General features: G+C 41.6%; 1 protein-coding gene across 6 annotated transcripts in view; it reads right to left on the reverse strand.

Moving 5' to 3' along the window:
• Positions 1-24,467, reverse strand: part of Veph1 (ventricular zone expressed PH domain containing 1) — a 251,557-nt gene that overhangs the window by 14,673 nt on the left and 212,417 nt on the right. For 2 of the 6 annotated variants that reach the window (XM_046431366.2, XM_046431364.2), the window contains exons 13-14: positions 11,909-12,045; positions 509-6,261 (exon numbers count right to left, since the gene is read on the reverse strand). In XM_046431366.2, coding sequence (XP_046287322.1) covers positions 6,025-6,261; positions 11,909-12,045 — 374 coding nt within the window. In that variant the 3' untranslated portion in view covers positions 509-6,024. Of the gene's footprint in view, positions 1-505; positions 6,262-11,908; positions 12,046-24,467 lie in introns of those variants that run through there. The other 4 variants (XM_058574933.1, XM_046431367.2, XM_046431369.2 and 1 more) reach the window with 4 other exon arrangements.

Raw genomic sequence — 24,467 nt, forward strand, 5'->3', positions numbered from 1 at the left:
TGGTCTTGCAAAGAAACAACCAAATGTTTTACCTAAGGAAGACACTCACTGGGAGATAAAAACATGTTTCATTTTCTTGCTGAAATTGACACAAAATAGTTACCTATCTCATACCAACTCATGTACCTAAAGTGGGAGTAACTGCCAAATCCCTCAGAATATGTATATGATGTTTGAAGTAACAACACTACTCAGAATTATCATTAAGACTTGCATCATAGTTTCTTTAGGAAGATTTTGTCCTTAATGGTAAATTTTATATATATATATATATATATATATATATATATATATATATATATATATATATATAAAGGGAGCTGGGCATGGTGGTGCACACCTGTAATCCCAGCAATTTGGGAGGCTTAGGTAGGAGGATTACAAGTTTGAGGCTAGCCTCAGCAATTTAATGATACCCTATTAAAAAAAAAACACAAAAAGCGGTGGCGGGGGGGGGGGGGGCGCTGGGGATGTTGCTCAGTGGTTAAGCACCCCTGGGTTTAGTCCTGGATACAAAAATAAAAAAAGTGGAGTGACTCTTTCAAGCACCCACTAAGTTAAAGATTCTCTGCTCTATGCTTTTACATGACATGTGTCTCTCACTGGTTCTGATCTGCAGATATGGTTAAGCCCATTCTAGTGATGAAAGATGGATAACTTGCTCAGCTTAATGATCTAGTTTTAGAATCTCGTGTCCACACCCAAGCCCGTGCCAGTTTCCCGACTGCACTGCTTCAGAGCCATCTTCCTGGTGTTCCAACCCCTCTGTCGCTCAGGACGTGTTTGGGGAGAAGTGGTGCTAAGGGCTCCGCATACTAGCTTCGTTATGGAATAAGATATCTTAGGTTATTCTTGGTTTTCCACCTAAAAACTTTAGGTTTGGGGGACTGGAGATCCTTTTCAGGGCATTTAGGCCGTGGTGTTGACTTCTCTGTAATACACCTTGAATTCCTTCCGAGATTGGGAAATGCCTCCTTACTTGTGTGATTTTTATTTATGCCAGAGAACAAGTCAGCACTGCAAATAGACCTGACTGTGCCTATTGGAAGGAGGTGAATTGAAGATGACCCAGGAAATGCTCCTCAGCTTTGACAACCAAGTATTTTCCAGAAATCTCAATATTAGAAAAGTATTGAGCATTTATTTTCACTGAACTCTAAGTTCTCAAGAAATAACTGGATGAAATACTTAACAGGTTTACCAAGGCTATCTGGGAGAGGAGAAGAATCAAAATGAAATAAAAATGAAACCACTTGAACTTCCTTCCACAAATATCATTTTATTCATACCAACATTTTTTTTTTTTTTGAGGTTTCAACATTTTTAGAAAAATGGTTTTGTTTAGATCAGGTCAGCAATGGCAGTTCTCTTGGGGAAGGCTGGTTTGTGGTAAGCCTGTGGTCACTGAAGTGCCAGAAATATCCATGGGAAGATGATGGTTTTGAAAATCCTCGTTTGATTATGAGCCCAGGAGAATTTGCTTGCATTTGGAATGTCTGCATCATGAAGTGAAATTGTTATTTGTACTTCACACATTTACTTCTTTTTAGATCTGTTCAAGGGCACTGAGAGTTGTGTTCTAAAGTAGAGCACGGTTAACTAAATCACCAGGACTTTGTGATAAGTAGTAGAAGTAATTCTTCCTCCCAATTAAACTGGCAGAACCACCTTCCTCTTTCTCAGACCATATATTCATTGAGGAAAGGGGCAGCACATGGCCACTGTTGACCACAACCCTCACCATGCAAGGTTTGAGCACGTTGTTGGTATCCAAATTGTCAATAACTAATGCAGACCCATCCCACTTTGTGACTATTTGTCTGTAACTAGGTTTCATAATTTATTAGAATAGCTGGGGTTATTCACTAACTCTTCAGAGCGGTAGATTTAAAAACAACATTTAGAGAATCATTTGCAACTACACCTGTTCTCAACCTTGTCTCTCCCAACTTCATGCAGGAGATATCCCCCTAGTCCAAGGTGAGTTGCCTGTCTATACTCTGAATGTACACATCAAAACTAAATTCATGGGGAAAGGTTGACCAAAGGGTATTAAGTTGCAGTTACCTAAGAGTAAGAAGTTCTGATGTGCAGTTGCACAGTAAGGTGACTATAGATAATGATTTTTGCACTGCATATTTAAAAAAAAAACCCAACAAAAATAAACTAGAAGAAAGAGTTTTGAATGTTTTGCAATGAATTAGTGATAAATGTTTAAATTGATGGATACATTTAACCTGATTATTCAATTTATACATGGATCAAAACATCACAGGATGCCCCATTAATATGTACAAGATTTGTGTGCCAGTTAAAGCAAGTTTAATTTAATGAAAAACATCAGTCTCTTTTAGAAAGAAACATAAGAAAAGTTAAAAAAAGGAAGAAAAAAATTAAATCTACCATCTGCTTTATGTCTCCAACTGTTGCTTCTGAATTTTCTATGAGTGAGTGCCACCACCAACCACCCAGCTTCACAAGCAAGCCCTCTGGAGTCAGCTGACTCCTTTCCATTCCTATGACTACAGCTCCATCCCATCACCTGTCCCGTCCATTTTTACCAATTCAATTTCCCTGACTCTCCATTTGTATGAGTCCCTTGTCCTTTACTATAATGAAATATCTGAGGCTGAGAACTTTGTAAAGAAAAGAGGTTTATTTAGTGCATAGTTTAGGAGGTTCAAGGGCATGGGGCATTGGCCTTGGCTTGACTTTAATCAGGACCTATGGCAGATGGCATTTCAGTGGTAAAAGGAACTAATCACATAGCAAGACAGGAAACCAGAATGGCTGGAGAAGTGTCAGGCTTTTTTTTTTTTTTTTTTATAACAACCCTTTCTACAGAACTAACTAGGGTTTCCAGAGAACTACATCATCTTTTTCCAAGGCATTGCCCTTCATGATCTAATTACTTCCCACTAGGCCCGATTTCTTAGAGGTTCCACACCACCTCCCAACACTGCGCATGGAGGACCAAGATCCAATTATGAGCCCTTGAGGGACACACTCAAACCACATCCAAACTACAGCACCATTTCTAGTTCCTCTGCTGTGACACCGCTCCCGGAGCCTCTACCTCAAAGCCTCCACATTCATTGAAAAAAGTGGTCTCCCTGATACAAATTTTAATAGCCATACAATCCATTTTCATACAACTGTCAGAGTTATCTTTTTCTTTTTCTTCCAGTTTTTTTTTTTTTTTTTTTTTTTTTGTGGTGCTGGGGATTGAACACAGGGCCATGTGCATGCAAGGCAAGCACTCTACACTCTACACTCCCAATTGAGCTATATTCCCAGCCCAGGGACATATTTCTAAATGCAAACCTGCTTAAAATCTTTGAATGGTCCTTTATCATCTTAAGAATTGGCCACTTTGCAAATGGAGCATGTTTTTCTCTCTCTGTTACCTTCATAGAATTGTTCCCTCTACTGATCCTTTGCTCCTTGCTTGCCCAAAAGGTTCCTAACAGTTCTTTTGGTCTAGCTCATCCCCTACCACCACTGGGAAACAGTGAGGGAGGCATTCTGGGTTTCAAGTCAAACACAGAAGCACTTTCTGTGTTTCCCTAGTGTCTTAGTATCTTAGACCACTGTTTTGAAAGATTAGTTCAATTGTAACTTTAAATTCCTGACTCCCAGCAATTCTTCAGTTCACTCCAGGGACATTGTTCTTTTTTTGGTGGGGTGGGTATCAGGGATTGAACTCAGGGACACTTGGCCACTAGGCCACATCCCCAGCTTTATTGTGTGTTTTATTTAGAGACAGGGTCTCACTGAGTTGCTTAGCGCCTCACTGTTGCTGAGGCTGGCTTTGAACTTGTGATCCTCCTACCTCAGCCTCCCAAGATGCTGGGATTACAGGTGTCTGCCACCGTGCACAACGGTGACATTATTTTTCCCAATGACATCAATTGCTTCCAAAGAAAGTGTAGTTTTATCTTGAGTGACTATTCTTCAGCATTTCAGATCGTTGGTCCCTCCCTTCTTCTGGAAATCATTAATTGGGCTTCTGTGGCTCTCTGTGCCCTGGCCTACATCATCTCTGAATGCTAGCCAGTGAATCCAGCTTGCCTTTGCTTAAATGCTGGTGTCCTAAGGGGTCCTTATTAATTATTATTTCTTTTTTATTCTCCTTGCATAATTTCATTTAGTTCTACATCTTTAGCAACTATCTGTATACCCAGTGAAGCCAGAATTTGACCTCTAGAACTCTATTTCCAATGCATAATAACTTCTATATCTTACAATATATTCAAATTTTACAAGTTAAAATTAAGTTTCTTTGTCAAACATAATTACTTTAAAATTTTTTTTAGTTGTAGATGGACACAATACCTTTATTTTATTTTATTTCATTTTTTTTTTAGTTTTATATGGTGCGGGGGATCGATCTCAATGCCTCACACATGCTAGGCAAGCGTTCTACCCCTGAGCCATAACCTCAGCCCCAAACATGATTACTTTTGTGTTTCCCATTCTGGTGAATTAGCAGTAGAGTCAGGGTACTGACTATAATCTTCCTCCAGGCTTCTAGATTACATAATAAATAAATTTCAAATAAAGAGAGTTATCCTCTGTATATTCCAAATGAGCTTCTAGAAGTATTAATTATCACTGCATAACAAATCACCACAGATTAGCTGTTTAAAGCAGCATACATTTGTCATCTTAAAGTTGCTGTGGGCCAGGAGTCCAAGCATGGCTTAGTCCTCTGATGAGTGTCCCATGAAGCTGCAGTCGAAGTGGTGACCTGGCGCTAGGCTCTCTTCTCAGGCTAAAAATCTTCTTCAAAGATCAAGTGGTTGATAGTAAACTTTATTTCCTTGCAGCAGTTGGACTCACAGCAGCATGCTTATTCAAGGCCAGGAGGAAGGCTGTGGACGGGCTCACTCTGTCTTAAAGAACTTAACCTGACTCAGTCAAGCCTGCCCAGGAAAATACATGTTTGATTCACTCAAAACCAGCTTATTAAGGACCTTAATTACGTCTGCAAAACTCTCTTCACTTTTGCCATAATATGACATTATCTTGGGAGAGAATATTCCATTGCTTTTATCGTTTTTTTTTTTTTATTAGAAACCAGTTTCAGGTCCCACCCACGCTCAAGTGGTGGAGTGTTAAACCAGGGCATGGGGCACTGGAAGTCATCCTAGAATTCTGCCTTCCACCACTTAATTATAAAGAAAAAAAGCATATATGTGAAAACCAATAAATGTCATCTGGAGATGCTGCCAGGCTGAATACAACAAAGAAAAGTACAGAACTTTAATTTAACATCTTTGAGTTCACTGGAGATGGCACATAGTTGAAAGATGGAGAAAATAGTTTCCTATGCTTTCTTCATCTTCTCCGACTGCCTTGGGCAGGAGATGGGCCCAAGTCTCTAAACTTTAGATTATAAGAACCAAGGGATAATTAAATAAGTAGTTCTGAAAGACAGACATTTACTTTCATAAGTGGCTTACTTTGAGAACCGTTTTTACCATGTTTAGCCTCCTTCATACAGAGAGGATAAATGTGGTTAGGTGTCTGTAGTAAGTTGAATGATTTTCTTCAGTGTACATTACTTCCACTTTTCCTAATTAAAAAAAAAGCTATTTTTATTATTTCAATAATAATTTTTTATTGTTTTTTCTAATAGCTTTTTTTTCTCTTAATACCTTTGGCAGACTGGTTTTCATGAAGCACCAATCTTCCTCAGGTAGTTCAGCCTCACTGGAAGTTGTTTTCATAGTTTCAAAGGCATTTCTACAGGAGTTCCTGTACTGGGGACTCTGCCTTCCTAGCCCACAGCCCTGAGGGGGTGCTCTGTGGCTCCTGCTGCTCCTGGCTTCAGACAGAAGTCCTGACAGCAGGCTTAGGGTGTGACGCCTACTGAGAACTCTGCCCCTGCAGGCGCTTCTTCTTAGGGAGGACTACCCCACAGCATTCAGCAGGACACAGCCTGACCTGGTGCATTTCTCTCCTTTCCTTGCCCCGGCAAGGCCCACTGGGCATGCTCCTGGGAGGCTGGAGTGGAAGTCCCTACAGATACGTGGTCACTTCTCTGTTTTCCCTCTCTTTGGCTTGGGCAACTGCCACACTGAGGCACTGCAGCCACTCTTCTGCATTCTTCTCATCCTTGGCCTTGAAAACGTAGGTTTTATTGTCTGTGAAGATTTCAAAAGCCCGGGGGAGAGAGCGGTCCCTGCGTTTCTTGGCCACGGCTTTCACACTCTGTACCTTGCTGAGCTCTAATGGGGCATCTTCGGGATCATCTTTCTGAAATGCATGGGGAGGAGAGAAGATGAGCTGGGTGCTGCTGTAGGCTAAGCCTCTGGCTTCCAAGGGGGTTTATTTTATTTATTTTTTGGTACCAGGAGTTGAATACCAGGGGCGCTTTACCACTGAGCCACATCCCCAGCTTTTTAAAATATTTTATTTAAAGACAGGGTTTCCCTGAGTTGCTTAGTGCCTCGATACATTGCTGAGGCTGGCTTTGAACTCACGATCCTCCTGCCTCAGGCTCCTGAGCTGCTGGGATTGTAGGTGTGCATCACAGTGCCTGGCTGCCAGGGGATTTTTAAAGGAGGGCTGACCCTTTCGCTTCCTGTGACCCAAGACCTTTGCTGTTTGGGATACGAAAGCCTTGAAGAGCCAGTAGAAAACCAAGGGAGTAGGCAATTGGGACGTTGTTGTAGTATCCATTAAGTTGACACAAGATAGCAATCTATAGAATGTCATTATCATGTGGGGGGGGGGAGAGTGCTTTGATTTTCTGTCATTTTCTAGTGAACACAGCAGTCCAATTTGGAGTTCTACTAACTCTGAATTTCAGAGTTTAGGAGGCACAACATTGAAATTTCCTTTGTGCTACCTCTGAGGAAGGGATGGATGAGACTGTAATGGAATAAACAAACAGGGGTCCAATGTTTGAGTAGATGAAACTTTTCCAAACCTCCTCCAAACTTTTGGAAACATGTATTGCCTATATACACTAGATGAAAGAATATTGAATGAAGCAGCATTTGTCTTTAATGAAAACAGAGGCTTAAGGTTCTCTGCAACTCCAGGATCCTCACACTGGGCTAGCACAATTGTCTGAAGGCAATTAAATATTTCTGGAAAGCAATTTCAGGTCTTCAAGCTTCCTGAATACATTTTGTCTACTGGTGAGTTATCAGTGGTTGAGAATCTTGTCCATTCTCCTCTCCATCCCCCCTTTCCAAGTACCCTTCTTTCACTTTGCCATGAAAAGGCACCCTTCCCGGCCCTCACAGCCTCCTCATGGTGTGTTGTTCCACTTGGATAAATCTCAGGCGCGCCACACAAAAAATCAATTTAACATACTGGTGGCCCGGAAATAGCTGTCAACCAAGCAGCCGCTCTCCACCCACTTCATCAAGACATAACATTTTCCTTTCTAATGTCTAATAATTGCTTATTAAATTTGGCTTTAGACTTATGAATTTTCGTAACTGATGTAAACTCTAAGAAAAATAACTTAATCAGAATATATTAATATCTAGAGACTGATGATCGCAAGGAGTTAAAACAATTAAATTTCAATTTATATATAGTTTCATTATAGTGAAAATTATAGGGCAATTGGGGTAAATTCTGTGGGGAAATACAACAGAAATATTATTTCAAGGAAAAAAAGAAGCAATGTAAATATCTCTATGAAAATATTAATTTATATTATTTTTAAAAATTAATGGATGATGTCAGATACCAATGTGTTGTGATATTTTATTTTAATAAGTATATTTAAAGGAGAGAGAGGAATTTTTTTTTTAAATTTTTTATTTTCAAGGACTGGGGATTGAACTCAGGGGCCCTCAACCATTGAACCTCATCCCCAGGCCCATTTTGTATTTTATTTAGAGACAGGGTCTTACTGAGTTGTGTAGTGCCTGGCCATTGCTGAGGCTGGCTTTGAACTCTCCATCCTCCTGCCTTAGCCTCCCAAGCTGTTGGGATTACACACCCTGTAGGGTCATTTTATTTTTAAGTGTCGATATTTATAATACAATGGAAATTACAGTCTGTGCATCTGCTAAAACTTATGATGAAGGTGTTGATGCAACTGAAAATGCTGCAAGGTATTGCACAAATTTTTCAAAATCACTTTAGGGTATTCGCAGGAGAAAGTCTGAAGATGCATACTCTAGACAATGCTTTGTTAGTTGAATTTGGTTTAAATTAAAGTAATAAAATTATATTTCTTCCAATTAGTCTGAGGTAGAGAAATTGATACATGGGGGAACTGATGAGGAAATTTAAAAATTACCATAGTAACCTGAGGAGGTACAGTGAATCAATTAAAATAGGAATAAACAGAAAGTAAAGGACACTGTAGCTGAGCTGGTTGGTGGAAATCAAGACCCTAAGGATGCAAAAGTAAAAAAAATTGCACTATGATCTTTCAGCCTCAGTTTTAATTAAAAAACACACATTTCCCTCATAAAAGAATGACTTTTTTTAATGATGTGGCTGAAGTTTCAGCTGATGACCACTGGCAGATTGTATCCCTGGAGATTAGAGGTATTTTGCTGTGGTCTTGATGCTGTATCACATTATTTCCTACAATTTGAGCCACATGTTCTGTCAGATTTTTGGAATACCAAACCATTATTCCCTGACAAGATGTCAAACAAGTTACTGATTGTAAAATAGCTTATTCTTTTCTTCTTCTTTTTTTTTAGTTTAACATAAGATCTATAAATTTACTACCTGGGCTAAACAAAACAAAACAAAATAACACAATAATCCCAGATCAAACCAATCCCAAAACCTTAAATAAAAATACCTTATTCTTTAAACTTTACTTAAAAGTCTGAGTTAAGCCAGGCACTGTGTGCATACCTATTATTCCAGTGGCTTGAGAGGCTGAGGTAGGAGGATTGCAAGTTCAAATCCCGCCTCAGCAATTTAGCAAGGCCCTAAACACTTAGAGAGACTTGTCTTGGGGTGGGGGGGGAACCATAAAATAAAAAGTAGGATGCAGCTCAGTGCTCAGTGGTTAAGTTCCCTCAGATTCAATCCCTGTTTAAAAGCAAAAACAAAACAAAAAACCCCCAAAACAGAGTCCTGAGTTTAAAAGTATATGTCATTATTTGTGTTCTAGAAAAATATCCTTATAGACTAACTCTGATTTCTCTTAAGGAGAAATCATTACATCTCCAGATTTCTTGAACAAATGCAGGAAATTCAGATGATCATTTTAAGTACTTTAAAAATGCTTCAATGTGAACCTGGCTAAAAGGATTTTTCTTCAAACCTCCAAAATTCATTTAAGTTGAAGTTGCCATTATACTTTAATTTCAAAAAGATCTGGGGCTGGGGATATGGCTCAAGTGGTAGCATGCTGGCCTGGCATGGCTCGAGGCACTGGGTTTGATCCTCAGCACCACACAAAATTAAATAAAGATATTGTGTCCACCTAAAACAAAAAACAAAACAAAAAAAATTAAAAAAAAAAAAGATCTTCAGTCACAGAAAAACTCCCCTTGGAATGTTACAGTACAGATTAAGGAAGTAATGTGAGTTAAAAGTGTTGCAAAAATATTTTTAAAACCTAGCAAAAAGTCTTATTAATTTAAAGAGCATAGATTGGAATTTGTGATGTACCATACTTAATTTCTATTGGGTAAAATTTTCTTTTTTTTTTTTTTTAATTTTTAATATTTATTTATTTATTTTTTAAGTTTTCGGCAGACACAACATCTTTGTTTGTATGTGGTGCTGAGGATCGAACCCGGGCCACACGTATGCCAGGCGAGCGTGCTACCGCTTGAGCCACATCCCCAGCCCCTTGGGTAAAATTTTCAAATAAAGTTGTAATGAGAACTATAAATATATGATGCATATATCCAGAGTGAATTGTGATTTTTAACTAATTTAACATCTTTCATTAATTAATTAGGCATCTTTTGATTTCTGTGGTGGTTAAGTGTATGTGTCCACTTGACTGGGCTAGTGGATACCCAGCTAGTTGTTAAAATATGATTTCTGAGTGCATCTGTGGGGGTGTTTCCAGAAGAGATTTGAATGAGTAAAGGAGACTTACCCTCACCAATATGGGTGGGCATTATCTAATCCAATCCAAAAAGACAAAAGAAGTGAGGGAGGGCTAGTTTGCTCTCTCTTCTTGAGCTGAGACATCCATCTCCTGACCCCAGATAGCAGAGTTCCTGTTCTTGGATCTTTTTGGACACTGGTACTTAAGCCGTCCCTCTCTTGTTTTCACCCCCAGTTCTAGGCCCCTGGCCTCAGTCTGGGATTACACCATTGCTCCCTTGCTTCCCAGGCCTTAGGTCTTGGGCTCAGTTATACTGTCATTTTCTGGTGCTCTAACTTGCAGATACATCTTGTGGAACGTCTCAGTCTGCATAATTATGTGAGCTGATTTCTACAGTAAATCCCCTCTGTGTGTCTCTCGATGCCATTGTTCTGTGTCTTTGGAGGCTGCTGACTAATAATACATCCCTGGCTGCATGTTTTAAGTGTGCATGGGAAGCAGCGTGTACCCTCATTTAAGAACATTCTCTGGTGCCACAGCCTGAGCTGGAATCCAGTGTCACCCTCCCTCACTCTATCAGTGCTGCCCTTGGAGTCTCACAGTCCTCATTGGCAATGTGACTGTAATAGCAGTGCTGGCCTTGGAGCACTGTTCTGAGGCTGTGTGAGGCTGTGCAGTGGGGCGCATGGCAGACACTGAATAGTTGCTATTATGATTAGGTTTCAAAACAGCCAAGAAGTAGTTCAAGATTCCATGCTCCAATCCTGAATAAGTAGAGTTTAATAATGAATGAAACTGTCATAAAAAGAAAGAAAGAGGATACCTGTACCTCTTGACTGAGATAGGATACTATTTCAGAGGACTTTCACTGAAAGTATAGAATCCAGGTATTTACTGAGCATCCTGTCTCAGATTTTAAATTACATTAATATTTATTAATTCTGTTAGTATTCTATTCTATTCATAAACTAAATGTCAAGTGAATGAAAGATAGTAATCTTTTTCCTAATCAGAATTGAACTTTGTTAGCTGGGCATGGTGGAGCAGGCCTGTAATCCTGGTGGACTCAAGAGGCTGATGTAAGAGCATCGCAAGTTCAAAGCCAGCCTCAGTAACTTAGCAAGACTGTCTCAAATTAAAGAATAAAAAGGGATTGAGAGGGACTGGGGATATAGTTCAGTTGGTAGAGTGCTTGCCTCAGATGCACAAGGCCCTGGGTTCAATCCCTAGCACCACTAAAAAAAAGGGGGGGAGGCAGGGGCTGGGGATAAGTGCCTCTGGGTTCAATCTCCAGTACCAAAAATAAATAAATAAGCAAATAAATAAATAACATAAAAATTAAACTTTGTTAATATAAAAGATACTTAAATCAACTTTTATTTCTTCCTTCCTGCTTACCATTCCCCTTCCTTGGCCCTCCACATATAACCTATAGCTCTCTTAAAAACCAGAGTCAATATCATAAGCCATAAATTTCTGTAGGTGGTACATAAGAAAATTTACAGCACCATGTTTGAGTCAATTGCTCTTTAGTTCAATTTCTAAAGCTTAAGTCAACTAAAAAAAAAAAAGCTTCCACAGTAAACTGAAGGGGGACTGTGAGCCCACTAATATGGGGATTGGAGTAGAAAAAGGGACATCTGGGCGCTGGGGTTGTGGCTCAGTGGTAGAGTGCTTGCCTAGCACACTCGAGGCACCAGGTTCAAACCTCAGCACCACATAAAAATGAAATAAAGATATTGTATCTACCTACAACTAAAAATAAATATTAAAAAAAGAAAAAAAGGACATCTGCAATAAAATAATACTGTATGTAGGATTATAAATTATTGAAAGTTTAACTAAGCAGCAGGTGGAGGTCAAGACTTTAAAAATACAAGCATAAAAGTTGATGGAAGAACTTACTGACTTTCCTTTTTGAAACAGAAGTTGATTTCCAGCCAGTGTAAAGTAACGAGTTTTCCACCTTTTGATGAACTTCCATCTGACTTGCTTCTCCTTCAGTTTCCCTTCGATGAGAGGCTGCCCATCTTGGTTTATAACTGTTGAGGTAACAGAGCAATCAAGCCATTCATTTTCCATTATTGATTTGGCAAGTGATCAAGAGTCAGAACTGTACAATGAACCAGAACTCAGTAAGCATACCTGAAAAGTGGGCTAATAAATTGTGAATTTGGTTAACGTTTCCTCCTTTGTCCCTAAAAGGATGCACACTTCCGACAGAATGATGAAAATGTACTGAGATCTTCAAAAGAAATGAGCTCTGCCAAAAAACCAAAGGCCAAATGTTTTCTCTGAGAAGTGGATGATAATCAATAATGAGGGGATGCATGGGATGAGTAGAGGAACTTCGGATGGGCCAAAGGGGAGGGAGGAGAGGCAAGGGGGATTGGGGATGGGAAAGACAGTGGAATGAGATAGATACCATTACCCTAGGTGCATATATGATTGCATAAACGGTGTGACCCTACTTCGTGTACAACCGAGAAGTGAAAAATTGTGCTCCATTTGTGTACAATGAATCAAAGAGCATTCTGCTGTCATGTATAACTGATTAGAACAAATAAATAAAAAAAATAAATTAAAAAAATAAGGGAATTAGCTCACAAAGGAGCCTCTGGCTCAGGGGTTCTGGGTTCATCAGACACACAACTCCCTGCACTTTTTGGCCTCTTTGTTTCATGTCATTCTGTTCCTTAGGTCAAAATGACCAAATCAGTATATAACAAGTGTGAAATGTTGGCCCAAAATAGTTAAAATGCCATAAGCTCATTTCCTACTATTGATTTTTCCAATACCTAGATAATAAAATGCAAGTTTCCATGCTTTATGACACATGAACTGCTCAGAAATATAGCTTAATAAATAATCATAAACCAAGTATATTTAAATATTTGGCAGCAAAAGTCAATGCAATACTCCAAAAGACAAGTTTTTTAAAGCCGTTACACTAAGCTGTAAGGCAAACATTCCCAAATCTCTTGTCCATATTGCCAGTCTCTGAAACATTTAAACATTCTCCTCTCCGTACTTCCATTTTCCCTTAGTCAACAACTGACCGCTTCTCTCTGTTTAAAATGCTTCCTTCAAGACACCTTTCCCACACCTAGGCTGGAGCAGCTTCTGGTATACATGCTCTCATAGCACATTTCTTCTTATCAATTGTCTGCATTTGTGATGGCCACTGGCATTTGTCTGACTAATGGCTTTATGCCCCATTCAGCTGAAGCTCCACAGGTGAGGGGCTTGCTCAGTTATCAGGTGTCTAACTCAGCACCTGGCCCAGTGAGGGAGTCTGTTCCCTGAATGCATCTTACATTGACGCAGAGTGTGATTACGCACAATCACGGAATCCAGAAGATCCATTACAGTGTCAGAAGCTGAGATACCAAAGGATTTCATTCCTTTGACCAATGATATAAGGTTAACTCATTAAATTTATGTGAAAGCCTGTGGTTTCAGTGGGGACAGACAGTGAAAGCTGCATTCAGAGCAGGGAGACATTTACTTATACACACGTATGCTTAGTTTTCATAGCACTTTGAAAGTAATGAAATTTGTTTCACTGCTTTGGAAAAACTCTGGATGGAGCCTTTTTGACCACATGAGAACAACTCTGTCTTTCACACTATCATATATATTTTTCCTAATGTAGGCCAAATAACGACCTCAGACAGGTGGATTGTCTATCCTGACCGAACACTTTTGGGATAAGAATAATGAAAAGTTCAGTTTTCATCAGCAAAGTTCTATTAGGGATAGTTTGACTTTTTCTCCTTGTCTCATGACTATTATTCAATTGGCTGTTCTCTTGTCAACTTCAAATTAAGGGTAACAATGGGAAATATGTATCAAGTATATTAATAGGTAGTGATAAGGGCTATGATCAAGGTAGACCAGGGAGAGTAGTATGCATATCTTTAGGAGTCAGGAAACAGCAGGAGCAGCCTGGGGGGTCTGTCTGGACTGGGGGTTCAGTAGGTGTTTATTCACACCATACAATAGAGTCCCAGTGTGAGCTGCTGGAGGAAGAAAGTTTCAAGATTCAAGAGGAAAACAACAACAAAAATTAAAAAAAAAAAAAATGAAAACCATCACTACCAAAAAATCCCATGGCAAGAATAAGGTTAAAAATTAAACAAAAAAACAAACATGTTTTTTAAAACACCTTGAAAACATTTGCCATGTTTTCAAATTAGAAAAAAATAGTCTAATTATAATGTTCAAGGATTTTGAATATGAATTCCGAAGGTTCAGACTTGAAATAACAGCAGCCCCCCTCTGCTCAAAGGGAAGCTGAGAGGTCAAAAACTAAAGTAAAGGGGTGTGTGTGAGGACTTGGGGTCAATGGCAAAGCAGGTAGCCCACTCCCCTCCCCCATTTCAGTAAAGGTTTTATTCCAGTCTTTAATCACACTGCTTTCTTGCCATGGTTTTAATGGTAAGGCAATTTAATGTAACATCATTTAATAAGGGTACATTTCTTGTTTCTCAGTGTCTCCTATTTACCCATGGAAATATTTGAAATAGTTAAAACACCTAAGATGATTTGGAGTCGTGACTGACTTTGGTAATATCTGAGCACACTCTGGGTCTGGTGCAGGGGATTCACCTCTGGGTCTGGTGCAGGGGATTCACTTCTGTTTCTTCTCAAGGTAGATCCAGATGCTTCACTCGCACACTGTACGTGACATAGGTTTATAAGAAGCACTTGGCCAGATTGTTGAAGGATCCTTAGAGGCGTGGGGTGAGCTGGGTGTCATGCCCACACTACCTGTGATAGAGACTCAAGACCGAATAGGAGGCTTGCCAGGGACTGAGGGGCAAAGGACCTCAGAAACGTGCTGCTGCGTTCATTGCACTAAGAGAAAAATGTCCAGGGAGGGGTCTTGGGAAGGAAGGGTCAGCAGACCCTTGAAGTAGCTGAATGTCGGGACCCAAATTTAGGTATCGGTCAGCTCCAGAAGATTCAGTAAAAGCCAGGCTATTTGTAGCTGTAAGATTAATTTTAAAATAGTTTTAAAAGGCGAGAGAGAGAAAGAGAAAGAGAGAGAGAGAGAGAGAGACAGAGAGAGAGAGAGAGAGACTGACTTAAAAATTTTCCTAATTGTTCTTCTATACCTGTATTTTTTTTTCTATTATGTCCAGCATATGCACGACCGGGCAGTGTTATTTTAAAGAGTTTATCACCTATAGCATGTCCTTGTAAGCAATAGTTCTCATAAGATACCACAGCCTCTGTACAGCTAAAGTAAAAAAAGAAAATTATTTTTTTTCTAAGGATTATCATATTCCACTTGAAAAATAAGATGTGGAATGATTCAAGGAGGGCAAGATCATGTATCTAAAACAATCTTGTTTACAATGTAACACATATAGGATATTCAAGCCCTCTCTCACTTTCTTGTTAATACATCGTTTCATTCCAAACACCTCACCTCCAGAAAAAAATTTTCCCCAGCTGGGGTCTGTTCCTTTCTTTAATTATCAACTGGCTGAAAAAGACATGGGATATTGAACTGAATTTTCTAGTGCAGTTGGAAATCTGTTACCACATTTGTCCATTTTTGTTTTTCAGAATGCTAATACAAATATTTATACATCAATTGTAACCCTTTTGTGCATGAAGAGTTGATAATATTTATTGACAAAAAATGAATTTTGAAGGTGCTACTCAAGGTGAAGTTGATGAGTAAAAGTGAGATAATAATAGACTCCTTAAAGCTGAGCACCCCACTGTAGGAGGAGTAAGATGACAAATACTCATCTGTCAATCCCTCAGCCATCCCTCACCCACATGTCTGAGCACAGAAAAGCCAAAAGACATGGTGGTCAGATCTGAGGGGTTACAATACCTGGCTCACGGGGAGCTTAACTTTATTATCTGGTGAGCAGGTAGAGCATTTTACCAACTGGACAGCTCAGTGTCCAGCTTGGCTAGTGCCACTGGAGAAGTAGAAGCTAAGTGTTACCCCAAAAGTGGACATTCCGTTTCTGATTGGGAAGAGCCGGCCACTGATGAAGAAGGGGAAGATGGGTGCAGAGGAGGCGTGTAAGGGAAAACATGCAGGAGAACCTAAGAATGCGGGGAACAGAGGCAGCTCCCAAGGCTCTGGGGGAAGCCATGGTTGGGGGTGAGAGGACAAGTCCATCCACAGTTCCAAGGTGTAAGTCAGGAAAGAGACTGGGTGTCAGTCACGGGAGCCCCATGTGGACTTTTTTGGGATGTTCCTCTAAAGCCCTGCTAGAAAGGACAAGTGTGGGGCCTGGAGCCCGTGATCCCAACCAGTTCTCAGAAGGCCTCGTGTTCCCCAGCTGGGGTCAGTAATGTACCACGCAGGTCCCTGCAGGAAGCAGGTGGCCTCCAGCTGGGTAGCTTAGGAGTTAATAAAGGGACAGTTTACACAGGTGTGGGCAAGGTGTGGACAGGCATCTTAGCACTCTGGGGCCAGTGGCCTTGCAGGCCCAACACCCCTCTGCCTAAAGAGAAAAGGGGAGAGGTCAGTTAGGACCCTGAGGGAGACCTGCCCCTGGTGGGAGCTGTGGCCCAGACTGGAGGACCCAGTGAGCCCACTGGGGCCAAGCAGATCTGCCTGAAACCCCTGGCCTCACTCCTCCACGGCGACACCTGCTGGTGCAGAACTCTAAGGAGCCGGAAGTCGGAATTGGTATCTACGATGTGCTTATTCACAGGTAGTTTGTACCCCATCCCGCGGTAGCCTGTGCACTAACAGCTGGGGACTGCCTGTTCTGGAGGAAGCGCAGGAAGGAGCAAAGTGCAGCAAAATATAGAGAAACATCTTTTGATGCCTTAGAAGGAAAGGAAGGGCTGCGTAGCTGCCTCTGGGTTAATGTAGCTGCCTCCAGGTTAATGAGATGGCTCAACAGTTAACCCTTGTCAGGGAACACCGAGTTCCACTTTTTATCAACACCTTTGGCCATTCACTAATTCTCCCCACTGTTTTATTCCAAGTGCCTTAATTGAAGGTACCACGCAGGCACACGCCAGGGAAGGGGGACGCAAGGACGCACAGGGCAGTCTGTCTCTGAGATAGAAGAAGGCAGGAGAGGCTGGTGCGGAGTCAGCCCCAGCACAGAGGCGGGGCACAGGACAGACGTGTGCATAGGGTCTCATGGGAGCACGTCAGAGGGCACTTGGGATAAACTGGGGCAGAGGAAGCGGGGAAGCTTCCTGGAGCAGATATTGTCTGAACTGAATTCTCAGGGACAAGAGCAGGAAGGTTGATCGAAACCAAACCAAACCAAACCAGAAGAGAAACAAAGCTGAGGGAGAGGGTTGAGATGCATTCTGGGAACCATGAGCAGAATCCAAGGAGAGGCCAGTCCCAGGGACCCTGCGGCCTTCATGCAAGCTGGACTCTGATGCTTTGTAACGCAATGAAAGGCAACATTTGAAGGCATATGACCCCTTTTGTTTTAGCACAAGAATTTAACAATTTAAAGCCTACATCTGATTTTAAAGTACACAGCAGTTCTGAATGTTTTAACTAATTTTAACTAAATATGGTGTGCTGAATGTCATATATTTACTCCTTATGTACTAGATCACATAGGACTGTGTGGACTTTCTCTGATTTGGCCTATCATTTGTGGGGTAAGGATGCTGTCCTTTCTGAAGCTGGTTGGTCTTGGGTAAGTTATTTAACCTAAGTGAGCTTCAGGTTTCTCCCCTCTAGAGTTGTTATGCTTACCAACAGGGTGACGTTGACATGTATGGCCATGCAGGTTGTTGACTGCACAAGGGCACTTGGCCAAGGTGGTGAGGGGAGCTGAAATCCAACCTGAATTCACTAGTCAAGCCATACATCCCAGAGTGCCCTACATCTACCATAAATAAAGGTACGTAAAAGTGGCATGAAGGTTCACAGTGGCTTTGCTTAACCAAGACCTGATCATAGTAAGGATCAATAACCAGCAGCTACCAACATCATAATTATGCTAAACAAAAATGATTATCATCATCCTTTTATTGTGATGATGTATAGATGGTTTTAGAAATAGCACATCCCCATTGCTTTAGGATAGGAAACTCCTTCCTTCCTCTAATTAAGAGTGTAATGGGACCTATAAAAAAGTGTTAGGGATAGGGAACAAAGTCAGAGTGAGAAAGGGAGTCCTTTTAAGGTTCAAAGCCTGATGCTTTAATGAAAATGCACTTCAGGATCACAAAATGAAGGTGAACTATAGCTTTGGAGAAACTGATTCACTTGCTCATTAGGACTGCTATTCTCGGGTCAACTCCATAATGGACTGGCTGCCCTGGGAGCATTCCCCACGTTGTGTGTGGTTGCTCCCTTTTGTTTCTGGGCCACCCCTGGTCCTTGTGCTAAGCTAGAAAAGTGACAGGAGACAGTACTCTCCAGTCAGACTCAAATTCCTTATCTTGTGTACTTTTCGGCATTTGCCAATTTTGTCTCCAAAACATTGCATTGCGTACCCTATACTTGAGACTCTCATGAGTTTAATTTATACTTGAAATTTAAATAGTCTTTCTTGATTTTTAAAGGTATATGCCTTCAAAAGTAGTCATATTTTGGAAGAAAATACATAAACTCCAAATGCTTACTTTTTAAGTTAGAGATGAGAAAAAATATGTAATATACCACCTTCTGAAATCACGGCTTCTGGGAATTATGGCTCCTACCCAGTCCATAGGGGATTTCTTTGTATGTATTGAGAGTCTCAAATTTACTCCCATCCCTTTCCCTGGTTTTACTGATTTTGCATGTCTGTGCGTGCACACGCCAGTTCTAATAAAGCAGAGGGTGGGCTTACAGAGGTGCATGCGAGCACAGAGGCCAGGGAGCCACATCTAGTAGACCGCATGTCTGTGGCTTTTGAAGTCACTTAGGACCACAAGAGCTGGTGTGTTTCTTATAAATACCCCACGGGATTTTAGAGGCCATGTTTCCTCGTCAGCCATGTGAACAAGGAGGCATGAGAGCATGGATTTTGTAAGGCCCCACAAGATCCTTTGGGGACCAAACAGGACAGAGAAGGTAGGCCCTACAGCATCCCTTAGAGGGTGTGGGTGTGTGCCACTTGCTCAATGGTTAAATCAAACAGCATGCTTTCAGGGCTTCTCTGACCATGAGCTGAGTACTGAGCAGAACTACCACTTTATACGCCATCAAAGCTGTTTCCCAAGCTGTGCTCTGAGAACCACCTCTGTCACAATTGTCCCCTGACTTGTTAAAGGCACACTTCCAAGCATTATCCCAAAGCCACTGAATCCAAATTCTGGGTGGGGTGAGGGGCCTATTTTTAATTGACTATTTCTTCCACCAAATAGTAAGTTCTATGAAGTGGTCTCTCCTGAGTTTTTAACAAGGTCCCCAGGTGATTCTTTGTAGTCCAAGAACTTCTAGGAGATTATTAGCATCCTCGTGATAGATGACAGTGGCAGGTCCTCTAACATACAGAAGAGTAAAACTGAAAAACCAACAGCAGAAAGAAATTTGTGTGGCCTTTCCATGAAATAAAAGGATAGCACAGAAGTGCAAGATCATATTCATAGTCTTGGCTTCCTTCAGCTGAGAAGATTCTAGAGAAAAGGCTCAGATCATTGTTTGAATAATTTGATTTTATTGTCTTGTCATTGAGACAAAATTCTAAGGGTGCTTCCAAGAAGATGACCTGTTTGGTAGTTCTGAGGGGCATGTGTGGTCACCTTTGTGCCTTTATGACCCGAAGAAGATTGGCCTAAAATTCCAAGTGATGACTAATAGGGACCAATGGGAGAAGATCAGGAAGGTAGAACTGAAGGGAGATAGATAATCATTCATTTTAGGATAAAATTTTAATATGAGTTTCATATATTCTGTGTTGGTCTCACTTAATAAGATCTCATGGACAGATACCACTGGTACACCTGGCCATAGGACTTTGGATGGTTTGAAACACTGAACACTTGCCCGTGCACTGACATTACAGAGCTTGCTGGGTGCTGGGAAAAAGAGATCCCATCTGCTCACGCCTTGGTGACCAGGAGAATTTGGGTTGTGCAAGTTGAGCACACGTCAACCACTGTCCCAGCTGTCTCTGCAGCCCTGGGATTCTAGAACACTTTACGGAGTTACCTGCAGGGCCTTTGTGGAGTTCCTAACACAAACTCCATCTGCCATCTTCAGCACTTGGCCCCCAAACCTTTTGGCAGTGAGTAGGAGTTTACAAGTCTTGCTTTAGGAGCTTCAGTGAGATGTCTTACATACACACCCATGCATATGTATTTACATGTGCATGTGCATGTGAACACACATATGTACATTTTTAATATATATCTATAAATACTTCATGCATTCTGTTAAATAAGATGATCTACTTATCACAATACCTTTGAAAGAACTTGTCTTGGAAGATTGTTTACACAATGAATATATTTTGCAGGAAAGAGACACTGCAAATATCATTGTATGAAGGTCTACCCTTTTTCTCCTAAAATGAATCTGCTGTGAGTTCATCAACTTGTTTTTTTGACTAAGAAAAATTTTACTACTGAAAATCTTCCAAAATTACATACAAGAGGAAGTGAGGGGAAAGGGAAAAAAAAACAAGGGGGAGAAATGAATTACAGTAGATGGGGTAGAGAGAGAAGAGGGGAGGGGAGGGGAGGGGAGGGGGGATAGTAGAGGATAGGAAAGGCAGCAGAATACAACAGACACTAGTATGGCAATATGTAAATCAGTGGATGTGTAACCGATGTGATTCTGCAATCTGTATACGGGGTAAAAATGGGAGTTCATAACCCACTTGAATCAAAGTGTGAAATATGATATGTCAAGAACTATGTAATGTTTTGAACAACCAACAATAAAAAAATTAAAAAAAAAGAAAAGAAAATCTTCCAAGATACAAACTTTGGTGATTCATTTATTTGGTAAATGTTTTCTGAGCATCTTTTGTGTACTAGGGATTGAGAATGGGTGCATGAGGAGGAACCACTTCATAGAACTTATTGTTCAGTGGAAGAAATAGGCTCACCCATGATGAGCAACAGGATGGCAGCCGTAACCAGTGTTACTGTGGGGAATGTTAGCCAGGGTTGCAGAGGCTTCTCTGAAAAACCATTGAGTGTATTCAAAAGAGCCTCAGGTATCAGTTTTCAGAATAATCACAATTTTTAATTTACTTATAAATATTTTAGGAATGAAGCTTTGTTTTCACTTACAAACTCACCTGTTGAAAAGATTCAGTGGTGCTTTTTAGCAAACACATAGAACGAAGTCACCAAACATCTCAGGATGGTGGTCTTATCCTGCCTAGGATTTCATCCCTCATCTTCTCAGAATCTAATGGTAAAGATCATCATCTCCCCACTTCCTCAATTTCTCCCACCCAAGAGAAGCCTCCCATGGACTCCTCACCACACTCAGGGGCTTCACCTCTGCTTCTTCTCCACTGACTGCCTTATTTCTCATCTCTTCCTTATGTCAGAACTGTCTTTCTCTCCACTCCCTTGCCTCCTTCTCCCCTGAACACCCTCTAATCCATTACCTCTGTGTGGTCTCTGATGGCTACAGGACACCCATCAGTGCACACAGTCAGTCCTCATGATACTGTCCTCTGAGCAGCATTCAATCCTGTTCACTGAGTCCTCCTTAAAACCTTCTCATCTTTCAGTTTGTGGGACACAGCACTTCCTGCTCCTCCAGCCCTCTAGACACTCCTTCTCGGCCTCCTGTTCAGTTGTTTCCTGGGGAATTTTCTCCTCTCCATTCTGAACTCTCCCTAACCAGGCTTTGCTGGTTCTACAGTTCAGTGACCACTTCTGAGAGCCATTTCCAAATGCACACAGGCTGCTTCTCAGAACTCTAGGTTTTCACCTCCCACTATCTACACAATGTCAGGCACCTCAAACTGAGTTCATTTAAATTAAAATTCACTACTGTCCCCCGCCCCCATGCTTGTTTTTCTTCCAGGATTCCCTAAACTCCGTAAACAAAACCCTACTCAGTTGGTCCGGCTGCACCAGGCTGAGACCCACTGTCCTGTCACCCTGTCCAGTCCACCACCGCAATATTGAGGATCCATTTTCTCAGTTGTGATCAAGTCTGTGTGCCTCTCTCCACAGCCCTAGTATGAGATGTCCTCACCTCTTACCTAAAATAACAGCAATAGCCCCTCATAGAACGACTCCGGCCCCTTCCAGTCTGCCTCTCACACAGTGGCCAGGATGATCTCTTCAAAGAAGAAATCAATAGTGACATCTGTTGCCTGACATCTCACATAGCTTCCCATGCTCTTAGCTCAGAGACTGACCTTTCAGGATCTTACGTGGACTGGTCTCTGCTGCTCAGCTTGGTCTGGACCTTGTGCTCCACTTTGCTGGGGAGAAGTGCTCCCCATTCCGCACACTCACTATGCCATTTCCGGCCACCAGGCTTCTGTGCCTGTGCTTTCTCCTGGACCCTCCTTCTGCCCTCTTCACCTGCTTAACTGGACCTTAGCCCTCCGATTTACAGCTCAAATCCACTGCTTCAGGGAAGCACTTCCCAAGGATACATTTCTGTGCTGGTGATTCGTTTGTGGATAATCAGTGTGACTAGTGCCTCGTGGCAACTGAGACTTACCACGTGCTTTCTCCTTCATCAGGATGAGACTGTTGACCAACATGCAAAGGCAGACGGAGTTGGAAAGTGGTGTCAGCTGAAACAGGGAGGTTCACCTAGAGGGTGCTGGGTCACTGGGCTTGGCTTGTCTCCCACCCAGGCTCACCAGTTACCAGCAAGTCTGTAAGGGGCTCTGTGCACACGTGTGTAGGAGGCATTTGAATACGACACAGCAGTTGGGCTTGCCTAACCTTCTGAAGTCTTGTACACAGCAACTTTTCTTCCTACAAAAGGCTTATTTTCCAAAAGTTCTATTTCAAAGCTTCAATTCGGTTAGGTTCCTTTTTTCTTTGTTTCTGAGTTGGGCTCTCACCATTTTGCCCAGGCTGGTCTTAAACTCCTGGGCTTAAGTGATTTTCCTGCCTCAGCCTCCCTAACAGTTGGGACCACGGGAGCACACCACAGTGCACACTTTTTGGGGGGCAGGGATAATCAGGGATTGAAGCCAGGGGTGCTTAACCACTGAGCAACATCCTCAGCCCTTTGTGTATTTTATTTAGAGACAGGATCTCATTAAATTGCTTAGGCTCTCCCTAAATTGCTGAAGCTGGTTTTGAACTCACTATCCTCCTGCCTTAGCCTCCTGAGCTACTGGGATTACAGGCGTGCACACTTTTTGTTAGCTTATAAAAATTTTTGATAGAGTGTTAAATTTCCTTAAGTTAGACTTTAAGACGGCATTTCAAAACAAATCCTGTTTTTCCCATAGTTGTCTTATCACTGACATGATTAACAAATTCATTATCCATTTGCCGAGTGCTTATTAAGCACTACCGTGTGCCAGGCCATACAAAGATGAGTACGTGGCTCTTCCTCTTACGGTTACTGTCTAGTAGGAGACTAAGGGCAGACAGCATGCCCTGCACAGTGCAGAAGTGGGCAGGCGACAGGAAGGACAGAGGGGAGAGGAGTTTCTTTTGCTCTGGGAGAGAGTGTGTGTGTGTGTGTGTGTGCATGTGAGAGAGCAAGTGAGCAAGAGAATGAGAGCATATGGGAGATTTAACAGGAAGAGGAAGGCCCAGGACACAGAAACCTGGAGCAGGAAGATGGAGTGGAGGATGGGGGAAAGGAGAAAAGTTTCATATCTGAGTTGGTTAATTAAGTATGGATTTGATTTGTCATGGATATGCCAAAGTATCTTTGAACAAGCTGGGGCTGTCTTATGTGATCAGCATATCTTCAGTAGTTCTGACAGAATGCAGATGTGGACACACACAGTTATGTGTGACAGGCCTGGCCCCGTTTTTGGCACTCTAGCAACATTTAGCACAAAGGACTGTTTTAGCCCGCGTGGCAGGAGGAAAGACCAAAGACAAACCGAGCCGTCGCATACATCCCAAATGGGGTTCCTTTCATAACTTTTAAAAGCCTATGAGAGTTGGCATTGACACTAAATGGCGAAATGGATACTGATGGACTCTTAAGCTATTGGTGGCATTAGGAGTTGGGTTCTCGGATCTCGTTCGGCCCATTTTGTCGTGGACATTTGAAGCAGAAAGTCCAGTCACCAGCGAGAGGGAGATCAGTCAAAGGAGAGCCATGGCTGTAGGTACCAGTTGTTTCTAGTGTCTGAAGAAAGTCTCCTTACAGAGGAGGCTTGTTTCATACTGATTTCATTCCAAAACCATCTCTGTTTTTCCATGTGATATAATTAACACCACGTTCTTATAACACAAATATTTGAACTCAGTTCTGTAGAGGAATCATGATAGAAGGTCGTCTGAAAAGAATTTGCCCATTTTCTTTTAGAACTGGAGGAGACCTCCCACTGACAATCACTTTCAAATTCTCAATGTCTAGTGATTCAGAGTGATCCCGCTGGGGACAGCCCAGATT

This window comes from Marmota monax, unplaced genomic scaffold (genome assembly GCF_021218885.2).
Source record: "Marmota monax isolate L192 unplaced genomic scaffold, Marmota_monax_Labrador192_F-V1.1 WCK01_AAM20220418_F8-fsc00022, whole genome shotgun sequence".
NCBI lineage: Eukaryota > Metazoa > Chordata > Mammalia > Rodentia > Sciuridae > Marmota > Marmota monax.